This window comes from Melospiza georgiana, chromosome 2 (genome assembly GCF_028018845.1).
Source record: "Melospiza georgiana isolate bMelGeo1 chromosome 2, bMelGeo1.pri, whole genome shotgun sequence".
Taxonomy (NCBI): domain Eukaryota; kingdom Metazoa; phylum Chordata; class Aves; order Passeriformes; family Passerellidae; genus Melospiza; species Melospiza georgiana.
In genome coordinates, this window is record NC_080431.1 from 60,865,680 (window position 1) to 60,890,803 (window position 25,124).

General features: G+C 45.0%; 1 protein-coding gene across 2 annotated transcripts in view; it reads left to right on the forward strand.

Moving 5' to 3' along the window:
* Window positions 1–8,218: 8,218 nt before the first annotated feature.
* Window positions 8,219–25,124, forward strand: part of FLT1 (fms related receptor tyrosine kinase 1) — a 107,490-nt gene continuing 90,584 nt past the window's right edge. For both annotated transcript variants that reach the window (XR_009116010.1, XM_058045449.1), the window contains exons 1-3: window positions 8,219–8,466; window positions 23,411–23,507; window positions 23,806–24,026. Coding sequence is in view for 1 of the 2 variants with exons in the window: in XM_058045449.1 (XP_057901432.1) it covers window positions 8,409–8,466; window positions 23,411–23,507; window positions 23,806–24,026 (376 nt within the window). In the remaining variant the exon portion in view is untranslated. The remainder of the gene's footprint in view (window positions 8,467–23,410; window positions 23,508–23,805; window positions 24,027–25,124) is intronic.

The window sequence follows — 25,124 nt, forward strand, 5'->3', positions numbered from 1 at the left end:
AGGAGAGATTATAGGGTTAAAAAATATATGGCCTTGTATAGACATAGATCTTTGGGGCAAATCTGACTTCAAAAACACTGTGTATGTGTAAAATAAATTACACTTTACAAAATTGTTCCTCAAATGATGTTATGGTCTTCACTGCCTTGTGGTGTTCAGGCAAAGGTGACCGCAGTCCAGTTCTGGCTTCTCCATCTTCCCTCTGGCCACTGATGAGACTGAGGAAAAGTCAGTGCAAAGTCTGATAATCTCAAGAGTACTCCCACCACCAGAATCTTCTGGTCTGCTCTATTTGTCTTCCTCCTTTTTTACCAATAACAACCTAAAGCTCAGCTTCAGGGGATGACTTGCTATCTGTGCAAGGTAAAGACACGCATGAACCATACCAGCAGGTCCTTGTGCTCGTGAGGTTGGATTGTGCACAGATCATTCTCCCTCCTAGACCTGTAATGGATTCTGTGTGCGGCACCTTGTGACAAGAGAGCATTTCCAGGGGAGATTTCTAAGCACCAGCTGGGCAGGTGTGAGGCTTGTTGAGTAAGTGGGCAACCCTTTTCTGCATCCCCCATTTGTGCTGATGTGCCAGTAAAGGTTTTACCACACTGAAGGAAGCAAAGATACTCATTTCATAGCATGGAAATGACACAATTGCATCACTGAGGTAATGACTGACCACATCACCATGAGTATCTCGTGGAACTAGAAGTGAAACAACCTTTTAACTATTCCTGACAGATAGTTTAGTTTTTTAAACTTTTATGCTTTACCTTTTTTGCTTATTGATGTAGTATTCTGTGGAATACTACATCATGAAGTATTCTGTGGAAAAGATCTATCTTAAAACTGTTGTCTTGAAAATCTCATTTATGACTAGAGAATGAAAGAAAAGACAATTTTAGTGCATTTTGGAGGAAGCTTTTACTCCCACTGGACCAGTGGAGCTCTCCTTAGTCTTCCTCTGTACAATGTCATCCTCGCTACTTGGAGATGGAGCTACAGATATCTCTGACATGGTTTTTGACAAATATTACAGCTAGAGACAGCTGTGTGAAGTTCCAGGCAAACATTGTATTGGGTCTTCTTTCTTTTCACCTGTCCAGCAGATTGCATTGCTACTGATTTAGCCCAGTTTAGCCCTGGACCCAGAGCTCCAAACTTGTATCCTGAGCCCTGTCTCCTGAAACTCCTTTCCTTGTGGTTGTGTGAGTGAACCAGCACATGGAGCACAGAGTACACTCGTCCTGCTATTTGGGGCACATGTGGTGTAACCATATGCATGGTGTTGCAGGACCCTGACAGCGCTGTACAAAGCCCACATTTCCCAGTACAGCTCCCAAGACACTCCTGTGAACATCATTTCTGTGGCCAGATAGCTGTTTGCTTTTGCTCACATTTTGTGTCTGCTTGGTTCCAAAACAATCAGGGCATAAGCATTTGTGCACATCCCTGAGTCACCAGCTCCTCTGGAGCAGCAGCTGCGTGGGCTCCCAGCACGGAGGCCTGGTTTGTGTTATGAGGAGGGAAACACTAAACCCCTGGGGCTTAGAGCTTGGGGTGGTAAGAGGAAAAGAGCTCTGCGTTGTAAGTTTGGTTTTCTTTTCATATTCTTTTCAATATTTTCTTGGGTAGTTTTCCCTTTTTGACGTGTTTTGGTTTGGTTCTGTGGTTCTTTTGCTGACCTTCTGGTTGTCTTTCCCACTGACAGACAGTGACCTTGGCCCAGTGCCACAGGGAGGATATGCTGCCGATCCTTTCATGTGGTCTTGACTCTTTCTAAATGCTTATCCTGGTACATTCATGCACTTACTGCTCCAGGAAAGGCATAATACATATCCTCTTGGATAAAGAGAAGAAGAAATGGTTGGGAACTAAATTTCAGATTCCTGGGACATTAAGCCAAGAGCATTATGTCACCACCACACTAACCCTATTATGCTGAAAGTGGGTCATTCCCATATTGATGCAGGTGTGGGTGCATGTGAGTGGGGTCCAGCATACAGTGGAAATGCTTACTAGCATCCTTCTGTTGTACTTGTGTTTTTCAGGGTCAAAAAAATCTTGTTCCACTCTTTTTTTTCCTCTTCAGTAAAATATTGCCCAATGCACACATAAAACCACTTGTGTAGTATTTTGTAAGAAAATGTGCATTGTAGTAGATTTTGCTTTTAGTAGGGCGTGGAAATCATTGGCTTTCTGCTGTATGGTCCTGACCAGAAGAGGAGATGTGGGGCAGAGCCAAAATCATGTTGGATGTGCCAGAGCTGAGTGAGAGCCAACTGATTCTCAAGTGAGCCAAGGGCAGTAAAACAGGCAGGTAAGAGCAGCTGTTAAACCAGCAAGGAGCCAGAATGTGTAATGTGAAGTTTGGGTCAGGATTGGGTCCAGAGGCAGTGATCAGTGTCAAACCATGTCTGGTAATTGCTTAAGCAAGGCCGCAGTAGTGGTACAAGGCTGGGCAGAGATGTGCCTGTGCGAGCTGTGGTGCGGCATGAGCAGGGATCAGCGCTAGGGCTTCAGTTTCAGGTCAGCTCCCTTGGAACAGGAGGGGCAGGCTCTTTCCTCTGGCTTTCTCCACATCACCTACTGCCAGTGAAGGCAGTGACCTTGTACTGGACCAGCTGAGGTCCAGCCACTGCAAATCCTGGAAGAGGGACACTCTCCAGGCCCAAGTATTCCAAACTTCCCAATAAAATACCAGGTAACCTAATTAATTGCTCATGCCAGTTATCTAACTATAATGAAAAATGAGCAGCATCAAATTATGTGCCCCCATCGCCTCTGCTTTCTTGCTATGGTGAGAGAGCTGTCTGCTTTGTCTACCTTCAGAAATGAACCTAAGTGTGATTCAGGTGAACACTGACTGGATACAAAGTCAAGAGTCTATACAACATAAGGAAAAGCTCAGTCTTGCTGAGGGAATGTACCACCAGCTGTAGTTTATGCTTCTGCACACATTTACATATGCATGTACCCAGGGAGCAGGTAAAAGTTATGGCCCAGCAAACAGAGAATATAAATAAATAAATAAATATATATAAATACAGAGAAGAGGTCTCAGCTTCTACTTCTCACAGTCCTTGAGAAAAGTAAGAATAATGATGATGGTAAATGGGATTTCCTTGAAAGAGTGCTTCTTGAACTCTGTTCCTGCCAGAGGATGTCAAAATAATGGTGATGGGAAACATATCATTGAAAAGAGAGCCAGAGGAAGGTCTTGGGTAGACCAGTCCATCCTACCTCCCCTCTTGCTCCAGGTTACAGTCTCTCCAGTAGCTAGATCCCTACTCTTCTAGTCCTCAGAGTTCACTGTGTCTCTCGTTGTATGGATGTGCTTCCTGTAAGCTGTACCAGTAAAATGACCCAGGTCATATGTGATTCTCCATAGAAAGCAAACAAGTTGCATCCTGGACTGTTTCACCAAACTGTTTTAAACTGAGCCCCAGAAACAGCTCTGCCAGTGGATCTCATAAGGGACCATGGAGATGGCGTAGGGTAGACAGGGAGCATTGGAACCTTTCACACTGGTTCTGCAAAAATTTTAATGTTTTCAGCTGCTCAGCTGAAATATTGCTTTGATTAGATTTTCAATCCTGGAAGCATCCAGTCAAATTAAGCATCCAGTTGGCAGATGCAGATTCTGCAGAAGATCTGCAGAGGGAGATCCAGTCTGCTCTGCTTTGACATTTTTCCTTCTCTCCTAACAGCAAGGGCTTGGGACCATCTCAGAGACATTCTAGTCTGTTCCTGTGAGGTGCCTACCTCTGCTGTGAGTACAACACACATCATGAGGTCCCTCAGCTGTAACTCTGACCAATGCAGTCTTCTTCTGTGGGCAGGCACCTGCTGTTGCAGGTGCTGGTGATGACATTTTGTATAATGCTCTGGACACTGGAACCAGTGCTACAAGGAATTATTCTGAGTATTGGTGCAAATAAGAAATTGTTGCCATGGCTAGAAGGAGTCAGGTCATGTGGGGAGGATATCAACTTCTGGTGTGAATGAGATTTTCTAGGCTCTTTTTTTTGCCAAGTCCACAGGGACTGTCCAAACAGTTCTTCCCAGAAGACTTGCTAAAGCCTTAACCAAGGATGTTCACAGTGTCCTGTTTCCATTGGGGAGTAGAAACCACAACTTTAGAATGTGTCTCAGTGACTTGACTAAGTCATATCCATAGGGGAGTTGCCACTCCATCTAACTCCTGAAGCCAGACATGCAAGAGGCAGAGAGCAGACAAGGGGCAATGGCCTGGCTGCGTATTCAGCCATGGAAAGTCCAATATGCCCAGGATGATGTCTCTGTTCCTTTGTCATGGTAATCTGCTCCTCAATGTGGACCTAAGGTCAGAGAGCCTTGATTATCCACCTTCTCAATTAGATTTCCTATTGCTCATTTTCTATGTTGTTCCAATGAATCTTGCTGGCCAGGGATGGGCAAGGGATGTAAACAGGACTTTTGCTGCCTTACAACTTGATAATTTTAGAGTCAGATGTGTGGGTTGTTCAAAAGCTTACTTTGACCTTCCTGAAGAGCAGAGTAAAATTCAACAGTACAAGGTACTTCTGGGCTGCAAGTGAACACTGAAAACAAATGTTGTCTACTATGAAGGTTGTTTCTCCTCTCTCTCTTTCAGCTTCTGTAGTGCTGGAGATTGAGCAGATGATCAGTCTTGCAAAATGCTTGCCTGATATGTTTCAGAGGGCTTACTCTCAGCTGCTAAATTTGGCTGATTTCCTTCCTAGTGTTTAGTAATAGTATTTTTAACAAATGCTAGAAAAATGAAAATTCCCACATTTCAGAGCTGAAGGGAACCTAACAACTGTTATGTATCCATTATTCATAGAAACATAAAATCATACAATATTCTGAATTGGAAAGGACCCACAAGAATCATCAAGTCCAACTCCTGGCCCTGCACAGGACATCCCAAGAATAACACCATATGCCTGACAGCATTGTCCAAACACTTGAACTCTGGCAGGCTTGGTGTGGTGGGGAAGCTGTTTCAGTGCCCTGTCACACTCTGGGTGAATAATCTTTTCCTAATATGCAACCTAAACCTCCCCTGACACAGCTTTGTAGTGTTCCCATTATTGGCCTATTACTGGTCACCAGAAAGAAGGTAAAAGGTCCTGCCCCTCCTCCTCACCTCGTAAGGAAGCTATAGACCTCTATGAAGTCTCCCCTTGCTCTCCCCTTCTCTAGGCTGAGCAAAGAAACCACTTGAGCTCCTCCTCCTAAGTCTTGCTCTTGGTGCCATTCACAATCTGGGTCCCATTCCTCGGGACACGCTGTAATAGTTTGATGTCCTTCTTGTCACCCGAAACTGCCCACAGCACTTGAGGTGAGGCCCACCAGTGCCGAGCAGAGTGGGACAGTCCCCTCCCTTGGTTGGCTGGTGATGCTGTGCCTGACACCCTCCCAGGATGTGTTTGACCTCCTGGCTGCCAGGGCTCGCGGGTACAAGTCACTGATATGAGTCACAGCTATATTCATCTTGCCACCACATATTCTGTGGTGCCGCTCTCTGGCAGAACCTGACAGACCTGCAGTTTTCAGGGAACTCCTTCTTGCCCTCCTTGAAGCCTAGGACATTAGCCAGCTTCCAGCTGAGTGGGATATCTCCAGCTTCAGGCTCGTGCTCCCCAGGGGGCTCCTGGCTCTGTCCTGTGCTGAGTCAGCCTCTCTTGTGCAAGCCGCCAGCTCCATGTGAGCCTCTCTTGGGTTTCCCCTGGTTCTAGAAACTCGCCCTATTCTCCACGATCCTGCCAGCCCCTGCTTGGCTGTGAGATGTGCTTGCACCAGAGCTGTTTGCCTCAGTGAGTATTGGTTGAATTCCAATGATTAAATTGGCCTCACGTATGCCACCCACCACTTAGGATCAAACCAAGGCCTAAGATTCTGGTATGAGGAGATCATAAAGCCTGCAGGATAGACTTTTGCCTGGGACAGATCTAAGGTTGTCTCCTTAGAGTTTCTCTACCTACAGCATCTAAACTCCTCTTCAAAGGTAGCTTACATCCTACTGAGTGTTGTAAATTGCATGGTAGTAGTACAAACACACACACACAAACACACACTCACACAAAGTCAAGTATATTCCATGCAGCCCTTCCCTTCACATATGCATTTCCATCTTTCCAGATGTTCCAGTTTATGTGTTTAGACTGTCCAGTTCCAGGCACAAGCTTCCTCCTGTACCTTCCTTCTGCTTTATGGCAATATCTACTTCTTCTTTCTTCCCCATATCTCTCTGCTAGGGCCTTTCCATTCTACAAGCTCCACATCTCATCTCTCCCTGACCTTAACATATCAAAGAGTGAAAAGAGATTAGGAGCAGATCTTCAGGTTTGGCCTCCCTGGTCCTCAGCCACTTGAGTGGATCACGAGCTGATGACATCTGTTGGAGAAGGAAGAAGCTATGGCTTGCCAAAGAAATGTGGTCTTTGGAGGGCCATGGCTGAATGCAGCTGTGATGTAGGAGGTGTGAAGAAGATGGGGAGGAACACGGCTGCTGAGCTTGTGATTGGGTTTGCATCATCTCAGACTCAGCACGTACTCAGCTCTGGGTTGGCCAAAGGCAGGCACAAACTGTTCCCTCAGGTCCTTCCATAGGGGAGCCCTTGCTCCTAGGGGGTCTAAGCTGTCAGGATGCTCAGTGTCCTAGTACTTGTTGGCCTCTCCTCCCTGGCTGACTGTTTTCCCAGCTGCTATCCTCTCCAGTGGAGGAGGTGACTTGGTGTGAGTCATCCTCTTCGGGAAAGAAACCTCTGGGTTCTTCCCCCCGTGGTGTGAGCAGCTGAGGGGGAAGGTATCCATAGCTATTTTATTTTCAAGGTCTCAGCTGGGGGCAGGAAGATTGTAAAATGCAGACTTAAATTTGTAGCTTAGGGTGTAATTTATGAATAGGAGTTGAACAGACGCGTGCAGGAAATATTCTCACAGACTTTAAACTTTAAAGCTAAACAGTTCTCAAGTTAAAAACAACATCAACTTCTTATGTTTTTTTTCTTACACAGGATGGTCTGGTGGGACACGGGAGGTCTGAGTTCTATTTGTGTCTCCTGTCACCAGCTTCCTATGACCTTGGACTAGCTGCCTAACCTTTCTATGCGCCTCCGTTTCCTTCTCTCTAAGAGGGGGATGATCACATTTACCTGCCCCATGCAGACACTCTTGTGACTTGCTTCATAGTATAAAAATATAGCAAGGGCCACAGTGGGTCAAACTGAAGACCTGACTCTCGCAACAGCCTTTCTCTGGCTACACAGGGAAAAAGTAGAAACATAGGTCTTGAGTTTTGCTGTCACGGGCTCTCTGCTGGTCTTTCACAAAATAAAACATGTATGGGAAACGTGAGGTATGCGCATAGGGGGGGAGAAATATATTTCTAGCGCTGCCCTGAATGTTACAGAGTCAGTGAAGGCCAGCAGGGGAGCTGGCAGGGCAGACTCCCTAAGCATCCTTAGCCAGTGCTGCCCCTTCCTGGCTTCCCCGCTCTGAGCGCTCTCAGTGCTGCTGGCTGGGACCCGTGCTGGTCTGGGTCAGGCCCCGCACAGAGCGGTCTGTCCCGCGGCTCCCTCTCCCAAGGAGGGCGGGGAGCGGAGCCCCGAGTCCCCGGGGCACGGGCAGCGCTTTGGGCGCTCCGAGCATCGCTCCGGGCAGCCGGGCACGGCTGTAAATGGCCCCCGCCCGACCCGGCACCCGGCTCGGCAGCCCCTGGCGGGACGCGGCGCTGTCAAGGTTTTCCTGCGGAGCAGGCGAGGGTCTCTGCAGGACCGGGACCCCACCGCTCAGCATTTGGTCCAGGAATCGCAAGTCCGCTTCACGCCCTCCCTAGGAGAGCCTGACGGCGTGCGAGGGACGAGTCCCGCTGCCGCCCCGGCAGAGCTGCGGCCGCGGCGGCTGGAAGCAGCCCGGACCCGGGCTCCAGCGGGACGGCACGGCCAGGGCCCTGGGGGCTGGGGGCGGCCGGGACCGGGAGACCCGCGGGGCAGCGACACCGTGCCCGCCGACGGGCGGGCGGACGGGCGGGGGACGCGTCCCGGGGAGGGCGTGCTCCCGGCGGAGGATGTGGGCGGGGGGGCGGAGGGGTGCGCGGCGAGGGGTGGAGAAGTTATAAATCAGCGAGGCTGGGGCTGGCGGGTATCTGATGCCCGCGGGAGGTGAAGCTGGCAGGGCGACCCGCAGCGGATACTCCGTTTCCGCAGGTCGGGCCGGGCCGGGCTGGGGCGGGCGGGCAGGATTCGGGGGCTGCTGGATGCGGATTCCGCGCCTCCCTTTGCCGTTATCTCTTCCACCGCGGGAAGCGCCCGGGACCGAGGAGAGCCCGTCGGAGCCCAGCCGGCGCCTCTGCCCCTGCCTCGCCGCCGTCGGCAGGGAAAAAGCCCTGCGCTCCCGCAGGCAGGACCATGCCCCGCCAGCTGCTCTCAGGGACCGTGCTGTTGGGAGCCGCCCTCCTGCTCGCAGGTAAGGGACCGCTGGTTCGCGCTGCCCCGGTCAGACCCGTTCTGCGCCGAGCTCTCCGCGACGGGTGCCCAGTGATGCGCCTCGTCGGCTGCGCCTCCCGCGCCCCTGACCGGTCCCGCAGCACCCTGCTTGTCCGCTGGAGCCGGCGGGCACCTGCCTCCCCTTCGCCCCTTTCCTCTGGGCAGGGCCGGGGAAGTGATCCCTGCGTTCCAGGGAGCGGAGAAACGCCGCATCCCCGAGCTGTCGTTATGCTCCGGATCCCCATCGGCGTGTGCCGGGAGCAGACCCCCGGAGGGTCCGGCGGTGCGGAGCCGTAGTGCCGCTCCTCCTGCAGCAAGGCAGAGGTGGCGTGGGGGCCAGCCTCTCCCGGGCACAGGCACCGCCGTACATCACCGGGAGGTGTCCCAGCCGGTGCATCACGGAACGAGAGCATGTCTTGGCTGCAGGGCACGCTTCTTTCCTCCGCACTTTGTTTTCAAGCGTGCCAGCTCTGCCCGTGAAGCGGCAAAGGTGTACCTTTTCTTGGCAAAAGTCGAGGTTCTGCTGCCTCCCGCCCGAGCAGGTCGGCGGAGCGCCGGTGCCGCTCCGTGCGGGGCTGGCTGCCGGCTCTTACTGGAGAGTGGGATGGAGCTGCTCTCCGGTGCCTGCATCCCGCAACGATGGGGATGGATCATTGCAGATTTGATGTTCTTAACCGAGTTTTATTTTGTTTGAGCCAAGAGCCAGTCCCCATGGGCCGGAGCGCCGCGGCGGGCGGTGCGTCCCAGCCTTGTGTGGCTGCTCACCCGAGAGCAGGGGTGCGTGGTGGCCGGGCTCATGGCTCGGCAGGGCGCTGCCCTGCGGGGATGCCCGCGGCGAGGGGCGGACCGGGGCCCGCCGCCTGTCCCGCCCGGGGCAGCGCGCACGGCCGCGGGGACGGCGCTCGGCAGAAAGGGGAGCGAGAACAAACCCCGGGTGGGGACGCGAAACGCCGAGCTCCCCGCGGGACGGGACAGCCGTGGAGGGCAGCGCTCCTTGCGGTGAGCGGCGCGAGTGGCCGCGGGCTCGGTCTGTCCGCGCCCACGGGAGCGGTGCCGCTGCCTGAGGCTGCCCGGGAGGAGAGCTGGCGGGGCCGCTCCGACGAGACGTTTTCCTGCTCGGGAAGTGCTGATTCATCAGCTTTGATAGAGATACATAGGTATTCTTCTACATTTTTTTTCGTCTTTCCTTTCCCCAGGAAAGTGCTAATTTCCCCACATTATTTGTCTCTGCCTAGGAGGTTCTTATGCCCAAGATGAAATAGGCAGAGGCATGGGACACCCACCCTGGATACAGGAAATGTGGATTCAGATCATTGCCAGGCTTCCTTCACAGCTTGAGTCTGAACTTCGGCGTCCTGCTCCCGCATGGGCTCCTGCAGTGACCAGCTCCGCCAGGGGACTGGCTTCCTCTTTCCTGTCGGAAAGGTTTTCCATTGTGCAGATCATGGCAAGCCCACTGCCCAGGGAGAGGGTGGATTCTCTGAGCCAGGGCTGTGAGAAAGACCCTGGTTCACCTTCCTGTTCATGTGCACCCTGCACCAATCCCAGTGGGAAAAGCTTGGCTTGCTTAGGGGACAACCTGGGGCTCTGGGCGCTGGGGACAAACATCCCCACGGCCAGCTCAGGTGCTGTAGGCGTTGGAAAGTTTCTTCTCTAGTATGTCTGGGTGCCCTTAAAACCATTTTGCTGGAAGTTCATACCCTCCCCATGTAGAAGAGATTGTGCTCAAATCAGAATTTGAATGTTTTCAGACTCATTGGCTTTCTTGGGGTGTTTTTGGTCTGTTTTCTAGAGGAGCATTCTTGCTCAGCTTTGTTTGGACACCTCAAATAGGTTGATTATACTTCTTCTGGGCCACTGACAGAACTCTCCATAGCTGCGTTTGCACAGAGAGTTTGAAAGTTATTGTTGAAGTGGTTGATGTTTTGTACCATACATCTCTCTGTGTTTTTCCTCCCATTTCACCCTCCTTCACTGCTTATTTACCTGCAGTTCTTACTCAGGCTGCCCAGCACTTTCCATTTCCAGTGCTCTTGATGAAATTCAATTCATTACTGGTGCCCTCTTGTAATTCAGTCTCGGCAGGTGCCTGCTGAGCTTCCATTTACTGGCAGGTTCTAGAGGAGATTGTCAGAAACAGTCAGTGGTTCAGAAAGAGCCTAAAAGACCTCCACAAGGAGGAGACAGAAGGAGGTCTTTAAATTAAATTTAAAATTCCCGAAAACATCATGCAGCCTACAAGCTTTGAGAGAACCCATTTGAAAAATGAGATTAAGGAAATTAAATTCATTTGACATGTGAGTGTTGGGCACTTCACTCTGTTGTGCCACACATATTTTGGTTAACTTGGGAAAGAAAATTACTTTTTTCAGGGTTTTGCATAGAACTCACATATATTCTCTTTATATCTTATAATTATTTATTCCCCAAATTGTATTGCATATGCTTGCTAATGACTGCACTCGTAACGGTCAACAGGAATATGTGGTTGCTGTATTAAGTTCAATCTCCCAGTCCTCAACTTTATTACTATGATTATAATTATTACTACAGTATTACTATAATTTTAGTCACTAGCATTTGGGATTGTGAAGGACTGTGTTTAAACCCTGAAAACATCAGACTCTGCAGCCTGGATCAAGGCTTATGCACCGTGTTTCTAGAAACATAAATGATGGTTTAGCTGTATTTCCAGTTTTCCACACAGAAGTGGAACCTCACAATTTGCAGTTAGAAGGTGGTAGACTCTATTACAGTTTTATCTGCAAGCAGCACTATATGATCTCAGTTATTTCAGTAGCAACTAGAACATCAAAATCCCCAGGGGAATTTTCAACTTCATGCCCAGCTGGAAAAAGTGAAGGAAGAAATTCCAGGCCCAATCTAATCAGTGCAGAGGTTAATTTCTTGCAATAACTTACCTGACTTCTCTGAAAGTGCTGTTCAGATGGATGTTCATATGTTAAGGTTTCAATTTGATTTGAGTACTTGCTGAAGCAATGATACAGATGGAACGACCCAGTTTGGGATAAGGGCTGAAGTTATTAACAAAGTTGAGAAAAACTGGCTTTCCCATTTCTTCTTCATAGAAACAGGGCTCCCTAAAAATTCTGAACTGTGTTCACATAAAGGAGAAGGGTTAGAAACTGCGATATAACAGAGATTCTTAGAAAATGTATGTTGTGTGGGGAGTTAAAGCATCAAACTTTCTGACACAAAGTGAAAGAAAATCACTTACAGAGCTAATTGATGTTGTACCAGACAGGTGTTTTTCCCATGTGCTCTACACAAAGCTAGATTTCTTTATCTTACAGCTGGTGTAAATCTGGAGCAACTCCTTTGGGCTGGGCTAGCATCTTCTATATTTACACTTTGTGTTGGATAAACTTGGACTTGGCCTGTGCTGTAGTAAAGATCTTCATATCCAGAGGCACCCAATATATTTAGAACCCTAAAATTTTGCTTTTGAGGAGATTTGAGAGGTTTTTTTGGTTGTGTTGGGTTTTCTTTTTGTGCATCCAAACAATAACAAACAAGCTGTCTATTTTTTGTCAGATGCTTCAAACACTGAAACCAGTAGCCTTCCACATTGTGTGGGTGTATAGGACAAAAGGAAATTGTCCAGATTTGCAGGACAGTTGATAAGTCCTTACACTTTCATGTGGTTTGGAAACTTCCAGCACACTGTTTATCAGCTTGCTAGTTTTCATGTCTGACTGAGATTGGGAAAGGAAGAAGCTCGGCAGAAGCAGATGAGGGTTAAGGTTTGGTGTTTCAGAAGTCTGTGTCCAGAGGGGTGGTGGTGGGACTTCAGCAGCAAAATTGTTCCTTTGAATCCCCCAGAGTCAGGGTTTGGCACTTCCTGCTGCAGGTCCAGAGGGAATGGAAAGCAAGACTACTGCAAGAGCAAGTTTTGCATGAAATGCCCAATCACAGTCACCTCTGCTCTTGTAGAGAAATCTCTCCCGTTGGTGTGAGACCTTCAAGAAGCAAACCGCTCCCACCAATGACATGCTTCATCTTTAGCTCTCATCCCTGCCCCCAGCAGTCTCTTTTTTCGCCTTTACCAAGATTTGTGAGAATGTAGAGAAACATTTCTGTATGCATTTGTGCATGAATTCTACCCACAGACAGAAGGATGCTCTTCTGTCTTTGCCCTTGCGATGCATCCTCACTGCATGTATTCCTGCAGCGGGGAAGCCACCTCTCCCAAGCATCCTCAGCTGTGAATGGTCTGACCTCTTGATGCATCATGGGGAACTGCTTATCCTAAAATCGGTCCAGTGGTTGTCAGGAAGGTGCCCACACAGTTTTCTCTTCCTGAGATGCTGAAGTTCGGTTTCGTTCTCCTGTGGTTGGAGATCACAACTGCATAAATCCTGATGCTTAAAAGAACTGTGGTGCAAGCAGGAGCTGGAAAAGTGAAAATGCAGTCATTAGTGCTCTCTCCAAGGCCAGGCATGGCATAATATCATGCCTTTGTGACCAGAAGAATGAACTCATGATGGAACTAAGCGAAGTGCTAATAGATTGAGAAACCAACAACAAGGGCAAAGAGATTTGAAACTCTACACTTCAGAGGTACTTTTGTCTGAAACATAAATCTTGAGCCATTGAGATCTATGGAGAAATTTGGACAGGGAATGTGGATGACTGTTTCTTCTGCATTAAGTCATATTTGCATTTGGGGTGTTTTTTGTGTGGCACAGTGAGTGGAAATGTGCCAGATTAAAGATGAAGAGGAAAATGATTTAGCTTGATGTGGTCCATCAGTGTATTCTAGACCACTATAGATGTTTGTGCAATAGTTAATAGATTAATTAATAATCTTTCTCAGACTTTGGTTTGTCTTGTGTTAATGCTGAAGCAAAAGGTTCATGTTCATGGTGAGCTGATTTTACTCTCTCTGTGGTTTTCCCCCACAAACGCCGTTGATTTTTCATTACCAAAATCCATATCCACAATGTTAAGTCACCCTTGTAACATATTTAGAGCATAATTCAGTGAGATGTTGTTGACACCAATTTCTCTTGGCATGACTTTTCTGGGTGGTGGGGCTGCTTTTGCAGCAGTCACTGGTATGTGGCACTAAGCACTTGTGCAATACAACATCTTTTTAAGTTGTATTCCTTCTTTTGGAGTTATGGCCTTGAAACAAGGCTCTCTTTGCTGTTGGAGCAGCTGAAGGATGGGCAAGGGGCTAGAGGGCAACTGCTTCTAGGATTTCAGTGGGTTGAAGATGCTGTGGTGCCATAATTCCCACTCCATGGCTGGAAGTGGGTGAAGTAGGCAGGGCACATGGTCCTTGAGAGCCAGGGACCTGCGAGCAGCTGTCTCTGCTGCTCAGATGTTCTCTCAGGAAGCCTGCGCTCTGGGAACAGACCCCCTGCTTAGCGCGTGGGGAGCGAAAAGGGATGAGTGTGAGGGCATTTCATGAGAGGAATTTCTCAATTTCACATAGCTCACTTAAGCGTCCTTCCTGTGGGATTCTTCCTTGACACAGAGTGAAGGAATTCACCCCTTTTGTTCCCATTGTCATTCCTCTATGGAAAAACCTCTCATCAGGATCACCATAGACTAATGTTAACAGAAGCGTGAGAGTTGCCATCATGGATCAGACAAGAGATTTTTTGGCTTCATGTAATTTCTTTAGTGGTGTCCAGCATCTCATCTTCAGGAAAGGTTCATGAAGCCTTGCAGGAAGCATTTATCTCATAAAATTCTTAAGAGGGAATTTAAAAAATTTTTGGTAGTATGATCTAAAATCCGATAGTATTTCATAAGAAACCATGAGGTTGAGGGTCGAGAAAAGTAAAATTTAGTTGTTGTCTATGTTTATGCAAGTGGATTATTACATAGTGGAAATAAATCACATTAACTATATAAGACAGAACTTTTTTGTTCTGTTGTGCTGAAAGTGTTTGGGGCACCTTTCTTTGTCTCATGCAGTGCTGCAATTGACAATCATCCTAACCTATTTTATTAGTATGAATGATTATAATTTCCTAATGTAATTGAGCCATAGGCAAAGTTGCCAGAAGATTTCTGCACATGCATCTACCTCCCTAGACTGGTGCTTTACATGTCATTTAACAGCAAAGTGAGTTTTGCTCCTAAGCCATTGCAAGGTACTCCTCTGTGCAGACTCTTCCAGTTCTTCTCACCTCTCTATTTTAAATTATTATGGTGCATTATTTACTTGTTCTTGTTTTAAACCCAGAGGCTTTACTTATAACTCTGCTTTATAGGTTTAAGTGGGGTGGATGGAAAGCTGGTTCCTGACTCTTCTTTTTGTCTTGGAGCACTACAGGACAGTTCAGCTGTAACAATGGAAATAGTAATCAACAGCCTTCAGCAAAGTGTAGCTCCTTCAACTTTGCTTTACATTTTCTTTTACATAGTTCCTAATTTGTTTCTGTGCTTACAGCTTAGTGATTACTACAGCCCCAGATGAATTTGACAGGCTTGTGCTGCTGGCTGGGCAGGTAGATTACTGGCAGGTAGGCAGTTTGCCTGTCTTTATGAAAGTCTTCCAATTCAGTCCTATTACATTGCTTCTTTTGTCCTGACAGCTAACCTGTTACAAATTTAAAGTATCCAACTAGTAAAGAAATTTAGTTTGGCTAAGAAAATATACACCTTTACTCTAAATGCCTAGGATTTCTAAATTGTTTTTGTGTGAATTTTAGTGTACTTGCTTTCTCTTTATACCATATAGATACTTTTCTACTCACTTATTAATGGAATAAAATTTTCTAAAGAATACTGAACTGGCCATTATGTGCTAGGATCTGTCATGGTGGGATTAGAGCAGAGGCACTGTGGTTGCTGATACCTGTCAGTAGGTAGATCTGGTGACTGACAGGCATAGTCTGGATGGGGCTCTCTGCACTGTGAGCAGCACGGGCTGAATCGTGTGGAGAGGCACGAAATGACACAGTGGGTGAGTGCCACTGGCTGATCACATGGCATCCCTTTGGCTGGGCAGATGATGCAGTCACAACCACTTCTCATCTGAATGGCCTGAGCAGGGTCACCATGCAGGGCCAGGACAGGCACATCAAGGTGGAGGGGTACGAGAGCCACATGGATTTGTGCTGAATGTGGCTGTGTTGCAAGCTCTGGTGTTACCAGCCTCAGCTGGCCTGTTTTGTTTCTAAGACGGGCATTTACTCTGTTGGAGCGAAGACCAGACTAAGGTGGGCACAACTGTGGTATTTCTCCTCTTTTCTCAACACATATCACATATATGTGTGCCTTTTGCTTTCTGGGTGTGGTTTACCAAAGTGTCCCACCCCCTCATAATGGAGGTGTCAGACTGTGTGTTTGGATATCCATTTTCAATTCTGGGTGGCAGTGGGAAAGAAAAAGTTTGTAGTTATGGCTGGTTTTATTTCTTCTCTGTAAATATGTCCTCCTTATATAGCTGATGAAATGAGCACCTTCATCAGGCTAGATATTGGCCAAGATGTCATTTTCAGATCCTGTATTTCTAGAGGTATTAAAACTTGATGGATACAACAGGAAACCAAGATTATTTTTCCCTCAGATCTTTGGCTGTTAAATACTGAAATTTATTTGTCATTGGCATTATATGAAGTGCCTATGCTCATGCATGGAAGTTGCCCGGTGAGTTTAGGGCAAACAAGGCACAAACTTCTGATGAGCTGGTGAAGCAAGTGCCTTCAAGTGGGTCTTGTGGGGCACCAAACATGGAACTTGCATGGCCTTGGTTGCCAGGTATGATGGGAAATGTCATTAATTTCAATTGAATGTAACTGGAATGAGATTTATGTCAAATAACTGCTGAGGTTTCAGTTTGTTTAATTCCTACATCTAAATTTTTTAATGAACTGCTCTTTGCTAGAAAGACTTCACCACAAACTTCTATAAAACCAACCTGACCTAACTAGGGCAAGTGCTGGCAAAATGTTTGGCAATTATTGGGGAAATAAATATTTGTTTACATTTGCAGCTATTGACCGTATTGGCATCACAAGTGTTAATGAAGAACAGAACTATTGCATTATTTTTAGGTTTGGCTCTGTAACATTTAATCTTACATCAGTGTGTATAGTCATCTAGGAACAGCAAATACATAAAGAGTAAATGAATTATAACTTGCTCTGAGATCTAGAACTAAAAAGGAAGAAATACACTTGTTCAAATACCTTTTACCTTTCTATGTCCATGAAGGCCTGTTTTGGGCAGTTGCACATGCATTTTCCTTACTGACAGATTTAGTTCCACAGCATGGAGTCATGGTCAAGGCTTTTAGTCTATCCAGAAATCATTTAATCTTCTGTTACCAACCTTATGCTGTTCAGACTTAACTATGGTGTGTATTATAAAGCAGTCTAGCTTTGCCATCCTTTCCTATCTTTTTTTTCTTTTTTTTTTTTTTTTTTGGCTAGCTGTTATGTTGTAATAGTACTTTAAATTCTTACATTATAATTGAGATTGATCAAACGTAAGAATTTGATCCAGAAATCACTTGGCATGTGTTGCAAAACATCAGACTAGATGGATGGAATGTCTCTTTTGGACCTGAAAAGGATGAACCAATGAGCTGGTAATGTGCCTCTATGTGTACTTAGTAAGTAAGTAGCATCCAATAGTTTTCTTGGTCTTGAATGCAAAAGAGAGGAAAGTTTCAGACACCACAGGGATATGTGCAAGAGATGGCTCTGTTAAGGAGTGATACGGCTTGAGCTCTACCCTGAGGATGTTTCTGTCTGCCAGCTGTGTACCAGCACACATGGTGCTTCTCTTTGTGCAGCAGCCAACAGGAAACAAGTACAAAACTACCTCTGAGTCCAGGGACCTGCATCTATTAACACTTGCAAATCCCCATGGCTCTTAATTGGCCTGCAGATTTCTGCTTCAATAGAAACAGTGGTGACATTTTGCTGCTTCAGATCATGAGTTTGCTCATCTGGACCATTGTCAGTGTCAGCCTGGGACAAAGTCACAACTCCTTGCTCACTCTCAGTTAAGCTGCCCTAGTTTCTCTTCTGCAGGCTTCTGGTATGAAGTTTGGAATTATTTCAGAGAAATGCTGTGAAATTAGATGACTGTGAGGTTTCCTTTAGAATGGGGGCTTAGTGGCATCTGATAGACCTGAAGATACCACTTTGAGTCTCAGGGTGGCTCATGCTTTGGCACTGTAGGTCTTTTCTGGAGACTGTTTGTAAGTACAGGCAATGGAGAGGACGCTTTTACCCCTAGGAGCAGGAAACCAGGCTGTGCTGCCTTCTTTGCCTGCAACTGAGCATCAGAAACCCAGGTGACAGATGAGATGGGTGCTATTGATGCTATGGGGATAGAAGAGTGTCTCCTTCCAGCAGCAGTTCTGCCTAGCCACCAGCACAGAATCAGAAACCTTCATTACCCAGAGTGCTCCTTTCTCCCTCTAGTCCCGCAGCAGGACCAGGCCAGACAGTTACACATCGAACAGCAAAACAAAATTTTCTTTTCCATTCACCACACAAGTTTTAACACAACACTCCCTAAAAGTTCTCCTGCCTTTATAAATGCAAGTATTAATGCTGAAGAGAGACTCGGTGTTGATTAAACTGGTCTAGACTTCTTCATATAGTCAGATGTAAATTGAAACTTTAAGTGTCTCTTAAGAGTTGACCATGAGCTTTTCTTCCCTATATATATCTTTTTCTCCTTTAATAGAGTGAAGTGGTGTAATGATGTAATTGCAATTATGATGGGTAGGTACAACTGTTTGACCAAAAAAATTAGTTATATTTACTTACAGAATAGATTGAAGAGCCTTCTAAAGAAATAGTAATACAATAGCTTGTCAAGAATAGCTCTGAAATAAAGAAAACTACTGATACCCCAGATTTCCTTACAGAATGGAGTAAAGCCATATACTGCATTTGAGATTAGCTAGTGGCCATGCTCTGGCTGCAAGGCAGAGAGAGCTCATTTTCACTGGAGACACACTGAAGATCAACCCACTGGGTACTGTCATGTATCTTTCCATTTTGTCTGGATTCTGAAACTGCTTTTTAGTTGTACACATGTGGGCATTCCCATTCCCTTCAGTGGAATGACTCATAGGAAGTGCACAGAAGCAAGAGTGAAGTCCTGGGCTGCATCTGAACTGCATGACCAATGTTTTAAGCATCACAGAGAGGTGGAGACCTTGTTAAGAAATAACCTGCCATCTCCTTCCAGTGCAGGAGTGTCCTCTACAAAGGACATTTTTGTTGAACATTTGAATCAGGTGGAAATTATATTTGATAGTAAAACCCTCAAAGGCTCAGTTATGTTTCACAAGGGGTAAAACGTGCAAGTCCGTTAGTGACTGAAACAATTACTTCATGATGGATAACTTTATTGCCCACAGATGGCACTTTAAACCCAGAAGGTCAGATTCTTTGTACACACTGAAGTTGCAAAGATAAACTGATCATTCTCCTTAACCTCTAGCTGTGCAGGTGAAAAAAGGATTAGTCAACATGTTGAGGATAACAGGAGTGGCTGGAAGACAGTCACATCCCCAAATTATAGAAAAGATATTAGAAAGTCATCAAACCTGCTAACTTCAAGGAAGTTTATAATAACTTCTAATATTGTAATTTCTTAAACTTAAAGCTAGCATTTGGATTTCCTTTCTTTAGTCAAAGGTAGTAGAAATTCCCTGTGTATGAAAAGAAATTTAAAAGTAAAACCTGGGAAAGTTGGAATGGGAATAATAACCCAGATCATGGTCCCAATTTTGAGTACAACTAATCTACGATTTTTAAGAGAATCCAGGAATTAGTAGAAATCAGTGAAAGGTTCAACCTGCATGCATGTTACTCATTTGTCTATAGAACTGGACACATATCATATTGGAAAAATACATGCATGTTCATTTATTTTATCTTTTTTTCATGACTTGTGATCAGAGGGTTTTTTTTGTTATCAGATAATTCATATTTTTATTTACTTAATTTGGAAGAGGATCAGCTTTTTATGTGGGGCAGAAGTTACTGGAAGAAAACTTCCTTTATTTTTTTCCCCTTGAAAATCACAGATTGCTCTCTGCTTTCATAAAAAAAAAATTGTCCTTCCCTTACTTTAGTTACAATGGCTAACTTTTGCAATCTAAATTAACGTTTGCTCATTAATTAAGCAACCCCACTGACTGACTTTCACATGCATCTAATAAGCCTTCCATAACAAATAAAATGCGTCTGAAAAAGCCACCCTTTCCCCATGGGAGGAGATTCCTCAGTTATCAGGATTAATTAGTTCTCTTGTTGTCACATGAAAAGAAGCTGCACCCCTCAATGTAGGTCAGTGTGAGGGTAGGCTGCTGATGGTCGCTTGGTGACAGGCACAATGACAAGTGAATGTGTCCTGTTGAGCCATGACCCTTCAGAAAAGGCAGTGTCAAGTAAAATGCCCACAGAAGGTACATAGAAGGCATAATCTGCTTCTAAATATTGACAGTAGGAATTTCCCTGCTATTCTCCTTCCTTTTTCTTTCCTGGTAAACACGTCAAACTCTATTGCATTTGTAGTCTGCATTGGTTTTGAAGCATTTAAAAACGTAAGGAAGTTAATGACCCATGAATAGATAGGATGTCAAAGATATTTTTCTTCGAGACATAGCATCTTGCTGGTAAAAGCATTGTGTCCCATACTTGTAAAACCAACAATTTTGGCTTGAAATGAAACCTCAGCTTTTTGTCAGTGAAAAACTAAATAAATAAATATATAATTGGGCTTGTATCTCTTCCCAAATACATTGACATTAAGTCTTGAATGTGAATACGATTAACTACTGGAGTTAAGTGTCTAAAATGTACTTGAAATCAATTATGAAATGCTGGCTTGTGTCAATGGGAGCAGAGTTAGACAAACACTGAGCACTCCTTTAGATCCCACACACAATATTTATAAATACTGTGCTGTCTTTTAGATATATGTAAAATGTGTAAAAGGGCAAAAGCTTGAGTATGTGTCCCATATATTTGGGTTTCTTTTTTGCCTACAAGATGGGGTGAAAAGGTGGGTGGTTTTGTTATGTTTTTTCTTTGATTTTAGTAACTCTGAGACAGATCTGACATACAGGCTTCCAGGCTGACTTGTTTCATATGCTTCAAATGAGTTAGATCTTAGAGTGTTCATGTCTTTGTTTATATCACTGTAAAGTTAGGAAGAGTAAAACCTTGTAACGTTTATGATGGTTTCTTGCTCCTCATCTCTGGCAGACTTTGAAGACAGCAGCAGCCCACATTGCCAGGGCTGGTCTGGCCTCAGCACGGGTCAGACGTGGGCAGGGTGCTGTAGGTTTGGCTTTGCTCCTGGGCGTGGTGCAGTGCCAGTGCCGAGCAAAGCCAAGCGCTCGGCACCGCAGGCATGACCAGGCACTGCAGACTCACTCTCCTGTCTTGCTGTCAACGCCTGTCACTCACATGGATTTTTCCACTTTCTCACCAGTTTTACACAGGAAGCAACCTACATGTTGCTCTCTAGCAACGAGGTTGAGTGTTGCATCTCTAGCAACTGGGCTTTGATCCCAATGGTTTCCTCTGGCAGAAAATCACTGATGTTTTTTTCATACATATTGAACTGCTTGTAAACACTGTTGCATGCTTCAGCTTTTCCAGGGCCTCAAATAAGGAGCAGTTCAGAGAAGCTTGAGGTCAACTTTTCTCCAAAGTAAAAACCAAGATTCATAAAGCTGGATATAAACTCTGTCTTCTTGGGAGAGCATCTGACCCTTCAATTCTGGGATGACAAGAGGAATGCAAATGAAATGAGGGAGTTTCACAAAACCATCAGATTGTTTAGCTAGAGGATGTTGACTAACCCTCTCAACCAGAGTGCCTGAGTTGCTCTCCAAGCAGCTGCCTAGACTGTTGTAACATCTTATCTCAATTTCTCAGTGATTAGCCTCAGAGGCATTGTTTCAGAATGGTGAATGAGAAGACTCATAGACTGTAAGCATCTATGGGAGACTATCCCATAAAAGCACAGAGCACACTTTGGGGGAACCAGCTCTTCAGAGTTGAGATTCCTAAAGGGCAGGCCTGAGAAATGTATGTTTGCAATGCATATCACATAACAATTACTTCTTCATAGATTTGCTGCACCATTTTTCTCCTCTCTTACCAGCTGCTAGAATATATTAATTTCTAGTTAGAAATACGATTATCTAGACAAATCGCAGAGGAAGTCTGTGTATGTGGACAGTCTCACCATTCAAATCTATAGTGTTATTTGAGGTGAAGTCCAGATCTCTTTATTCTGAAAAGTTGTTATGCTCTTGCTTGCAGCTTGTGCAAGTGAGCTATAATTTTATTTATGTCTATGTTCAAGTGTAGCCTTTAAATCTTGTTTTGAATTGGCAGAGATGATAGAATATATCGAAAACTACTGGAGCCACATCTTAAGTAAGATATCCAGGGCTAAAAAGAAAGCTCCCAAATTTGGAGCAGCCATTGGCATTGATGTGTTTATTCATCTAAATTTTAGTCACCAATCTCAGCAGGAACTGGTGTCCAAAAGTTCCTTCTCTAGTCAACAAAAGAGGGAAGCTTTTCTGATTGGTGATACGTAGCCCCAAGAAAAGTTCATGTATTTCTACTATGTTTGGTGCATACAGCTGTTCATACTTGGCTGTGCAGGGACCTCTTGGAAGGACTTAAAATAGCTAAGCTAAAACTGTACTTGACTGAGTTCTAGGAGAAAGATCTGCATTATCTGCCTTTACTATGAGATGGGGTTTCTCCCATTTGTTGACAGGGTAATACTTTCTCTTGGAGTAAAGTGGTTTGGGATAGTTGCTGTTGCTCTCTCTCAACAATGAAATATTTACAAATTACGCTTGAGTCCCAGTCAGACTACAACTGGTTTTCAACTTTTAACTGTTTTGAAATGTTTTTACATTGTGTTCCCAGCTTCTGGAACATTTTGCTGTCAGTGCAAGGGCAGTGGGATGGATCAAGCACTGCTTCTTCCCTAAGGCATGTTCTTCTGTCAGCTTGCCATGAAATCTTTTGTGGCCACAGCCTATTATAGGGCAAAGATAAATCATGTCTTTCCAGCCAGCACCTCCTGACTTGATGAGAAGGAAGATCTCATGCTCTTCTGGTTTTCTGACCATGGAGTTCTTCCATGGTCTTCTTAAAAATGCCTCCATGTAGACTTCACAAAACCCACCTGGATGTTTTCAGCTGTCCTCAGCCACCTCGTGTCATGCTGACACCAAGGCTTTCACCCATGCCAGAATGGTCTGGCCACACCAACATGCTTGCTTTCTCAAACAAGCAGCAAATCTGGTCTGGAAGGTGTCTGGATCTTGTTCTCAGGATTTACTGTAAAGGTCTACCTTTTGGTGCTACTTTGTTGGCAGGAAGCCTGCAGCTGGTGAGGGGCCATGAGTAAGAGTGCTGTGACCTCCAGCCAGAAAGGGAAGAGCCTTAATGCATTTCACTCCTTCCACGTCAGTGTCAGCCTTGCAGCAAGTTGTTTGAGTGGGATTTTGGTATCTTAGGAGTCAGTACTTGACTCTTGCCATGGGAGTGGCTGAATTTACCCTCCCCATTGAAGGGGCTGCCATGGCTGTGTTTCCTGAGGAAATGCAGCCAGTGGTGCTGGGGGCACACTTCCTTGGTTAGATGTGGATCCATGAGGTCCTCAAGTTTCTTCATTATATGTTCAGTCAAAAATTTGAGAGCAAAGTCATTACTAATAGCTTTCAATTCTATTTTCTTTCCTGAGTAATGCTGCTGGAAGGTTATTTGAGTCCTGAGTCAGGGCAGCAGGACTTTGCTCAAAGGAAGAGAGTATGTGTGGTGAAAGAGGCACAGTTTTCTTTTCCTTTCCAGTATAACAGCATAAATGTGAGTGGACTGGAAGCAGAATTATTTGACTTTGTTAATGTTTTGGTTTTTTCTTTGTTTTTCTAGGATCTAGTTCAGGATCAAAACTAAAGGTTCCTGAGCTGAGTATAAATGGCATACAGCACGTTGTTCAAGCCGGCCAGACTTTAAATCTCACCTGCAGGTAACCAGCTGAGTTGGATTATGATAATTTGGCAGGGACTTCATAAACCTGACACTTTCCTTTTTTTTGTAACTGAAATTAGAAAAAAATTAAACCTTGTGTTGTGGGGAAAGGTGGGGAGTGAACTTCAATGGCAATTGTTTAATAGTTCTTTGTTGTTTCTGTTGTTGTTTTTGGAAAACAAGATAAAAGAGAACCCCATAAATAGCCTGATATAATAAAAAAGAAAGCTTGGGAACTGGAGCTATATAATTGCAGCCCAGCATAATTGTTTCTGCTTCCTTATCTGTGTTTGCAGGGGGGAAATGGTTCATTCATGGTCTTTGCCTGAAACTCTTAGCAAGGATAGCAAAAGGCTGAAAGTAATTAAATATGCCTGTGGAAGGAATGGGAAGCAGTCCTGCAGCAGTCTGACCTTGAGCAGAACTCAAGCAAGTGACACTGGAAATTATAGCTGCAAATACCCCACAAGTCCAGCAAAAAAGAAGAAGGAGTCTACAGTCTATGTATTTATTAACGGTAAGATTCAGTTTTTTTAACACTTCCTGGTACTTGCTCTGCAATACAGCAAAGTGGAAAAGTAAGGCAGTTCAGCTGGGGCTGAGTTTTGAATTACATTTTCAGCCTTGCATAATGTTAATTTGCCAATTAATGTATAAAGTTTTCTTTCTCAGAACTTGCAGATACAAATGGTAATCTTTTATCAGTTAGAAAAAAAAAGAATGAAGCAAGAAAAAGACCCAATCCAACCATTTGCCTAGAGAAAACGGGAGTCCAGATGGAAGTAGACTACAAGTGAATATGTGAAATAGGTATCAGAAACCATATCCTGTGTGATGTTATTTCTAGGCAGCTGAAGGATGCTAAAGCTGCCTGTCAGATCAGTGACTTGCCTCATGCTGCAGAAAATTACTATTTGCATGTGAAATCATATTTAAAAATAACCTCTGTAATCCATGGCACACAGATTGAAAAAATCTAGAATAAATGGAATCAAATTAAACACAGAGTTGCTTTCAGCAAACAAGCATTGTGTAATGTATGGGAAGTGCTGGAATTAGGTCAGTTAGACTACAAAAGAAATTTCTTTCTGATCCTGCTTCCTTCCAGGGTATTAATCAGACACTTCTGAGAAGAGTTTAATTCAATAGACACAACAAAAAGGAACAAATTATTGACACTTTAGGGATTTAATTAATACTTTAGTTTTTCATTGTTTTTACACAGTAATGTTAATAGATTACTGTAGTATTTCAGGACTCACAGGTTTTGTAAGCCCATGTTACAGAGAACGTGCAACTGGAAGTTTTCCAAATTTTGGGTCTGCTGCATCCAATGAGTTCACATCAGAGTGAATTAGCCTTTGTTGTCGTTTCGTGATATGAAGAGTGAGACTAGCACTGTGAAAAAGCAGAATGAAGTGGACCTCTCCCTACACTGTTAGAAAACAAGATAGCTCTCCCCATTACTGTGTGCTGCTTTATTGAGCACTATTGGCTGTTTATGCTGTTTATCCTACTTTTCTTCATCTGAAATATGCTGCAGTGTTTTCATCACCTAGCTCTTTTCATATGATTCTCTGTAAATCCAACAACAGATGCATCCACGGAAGAATAA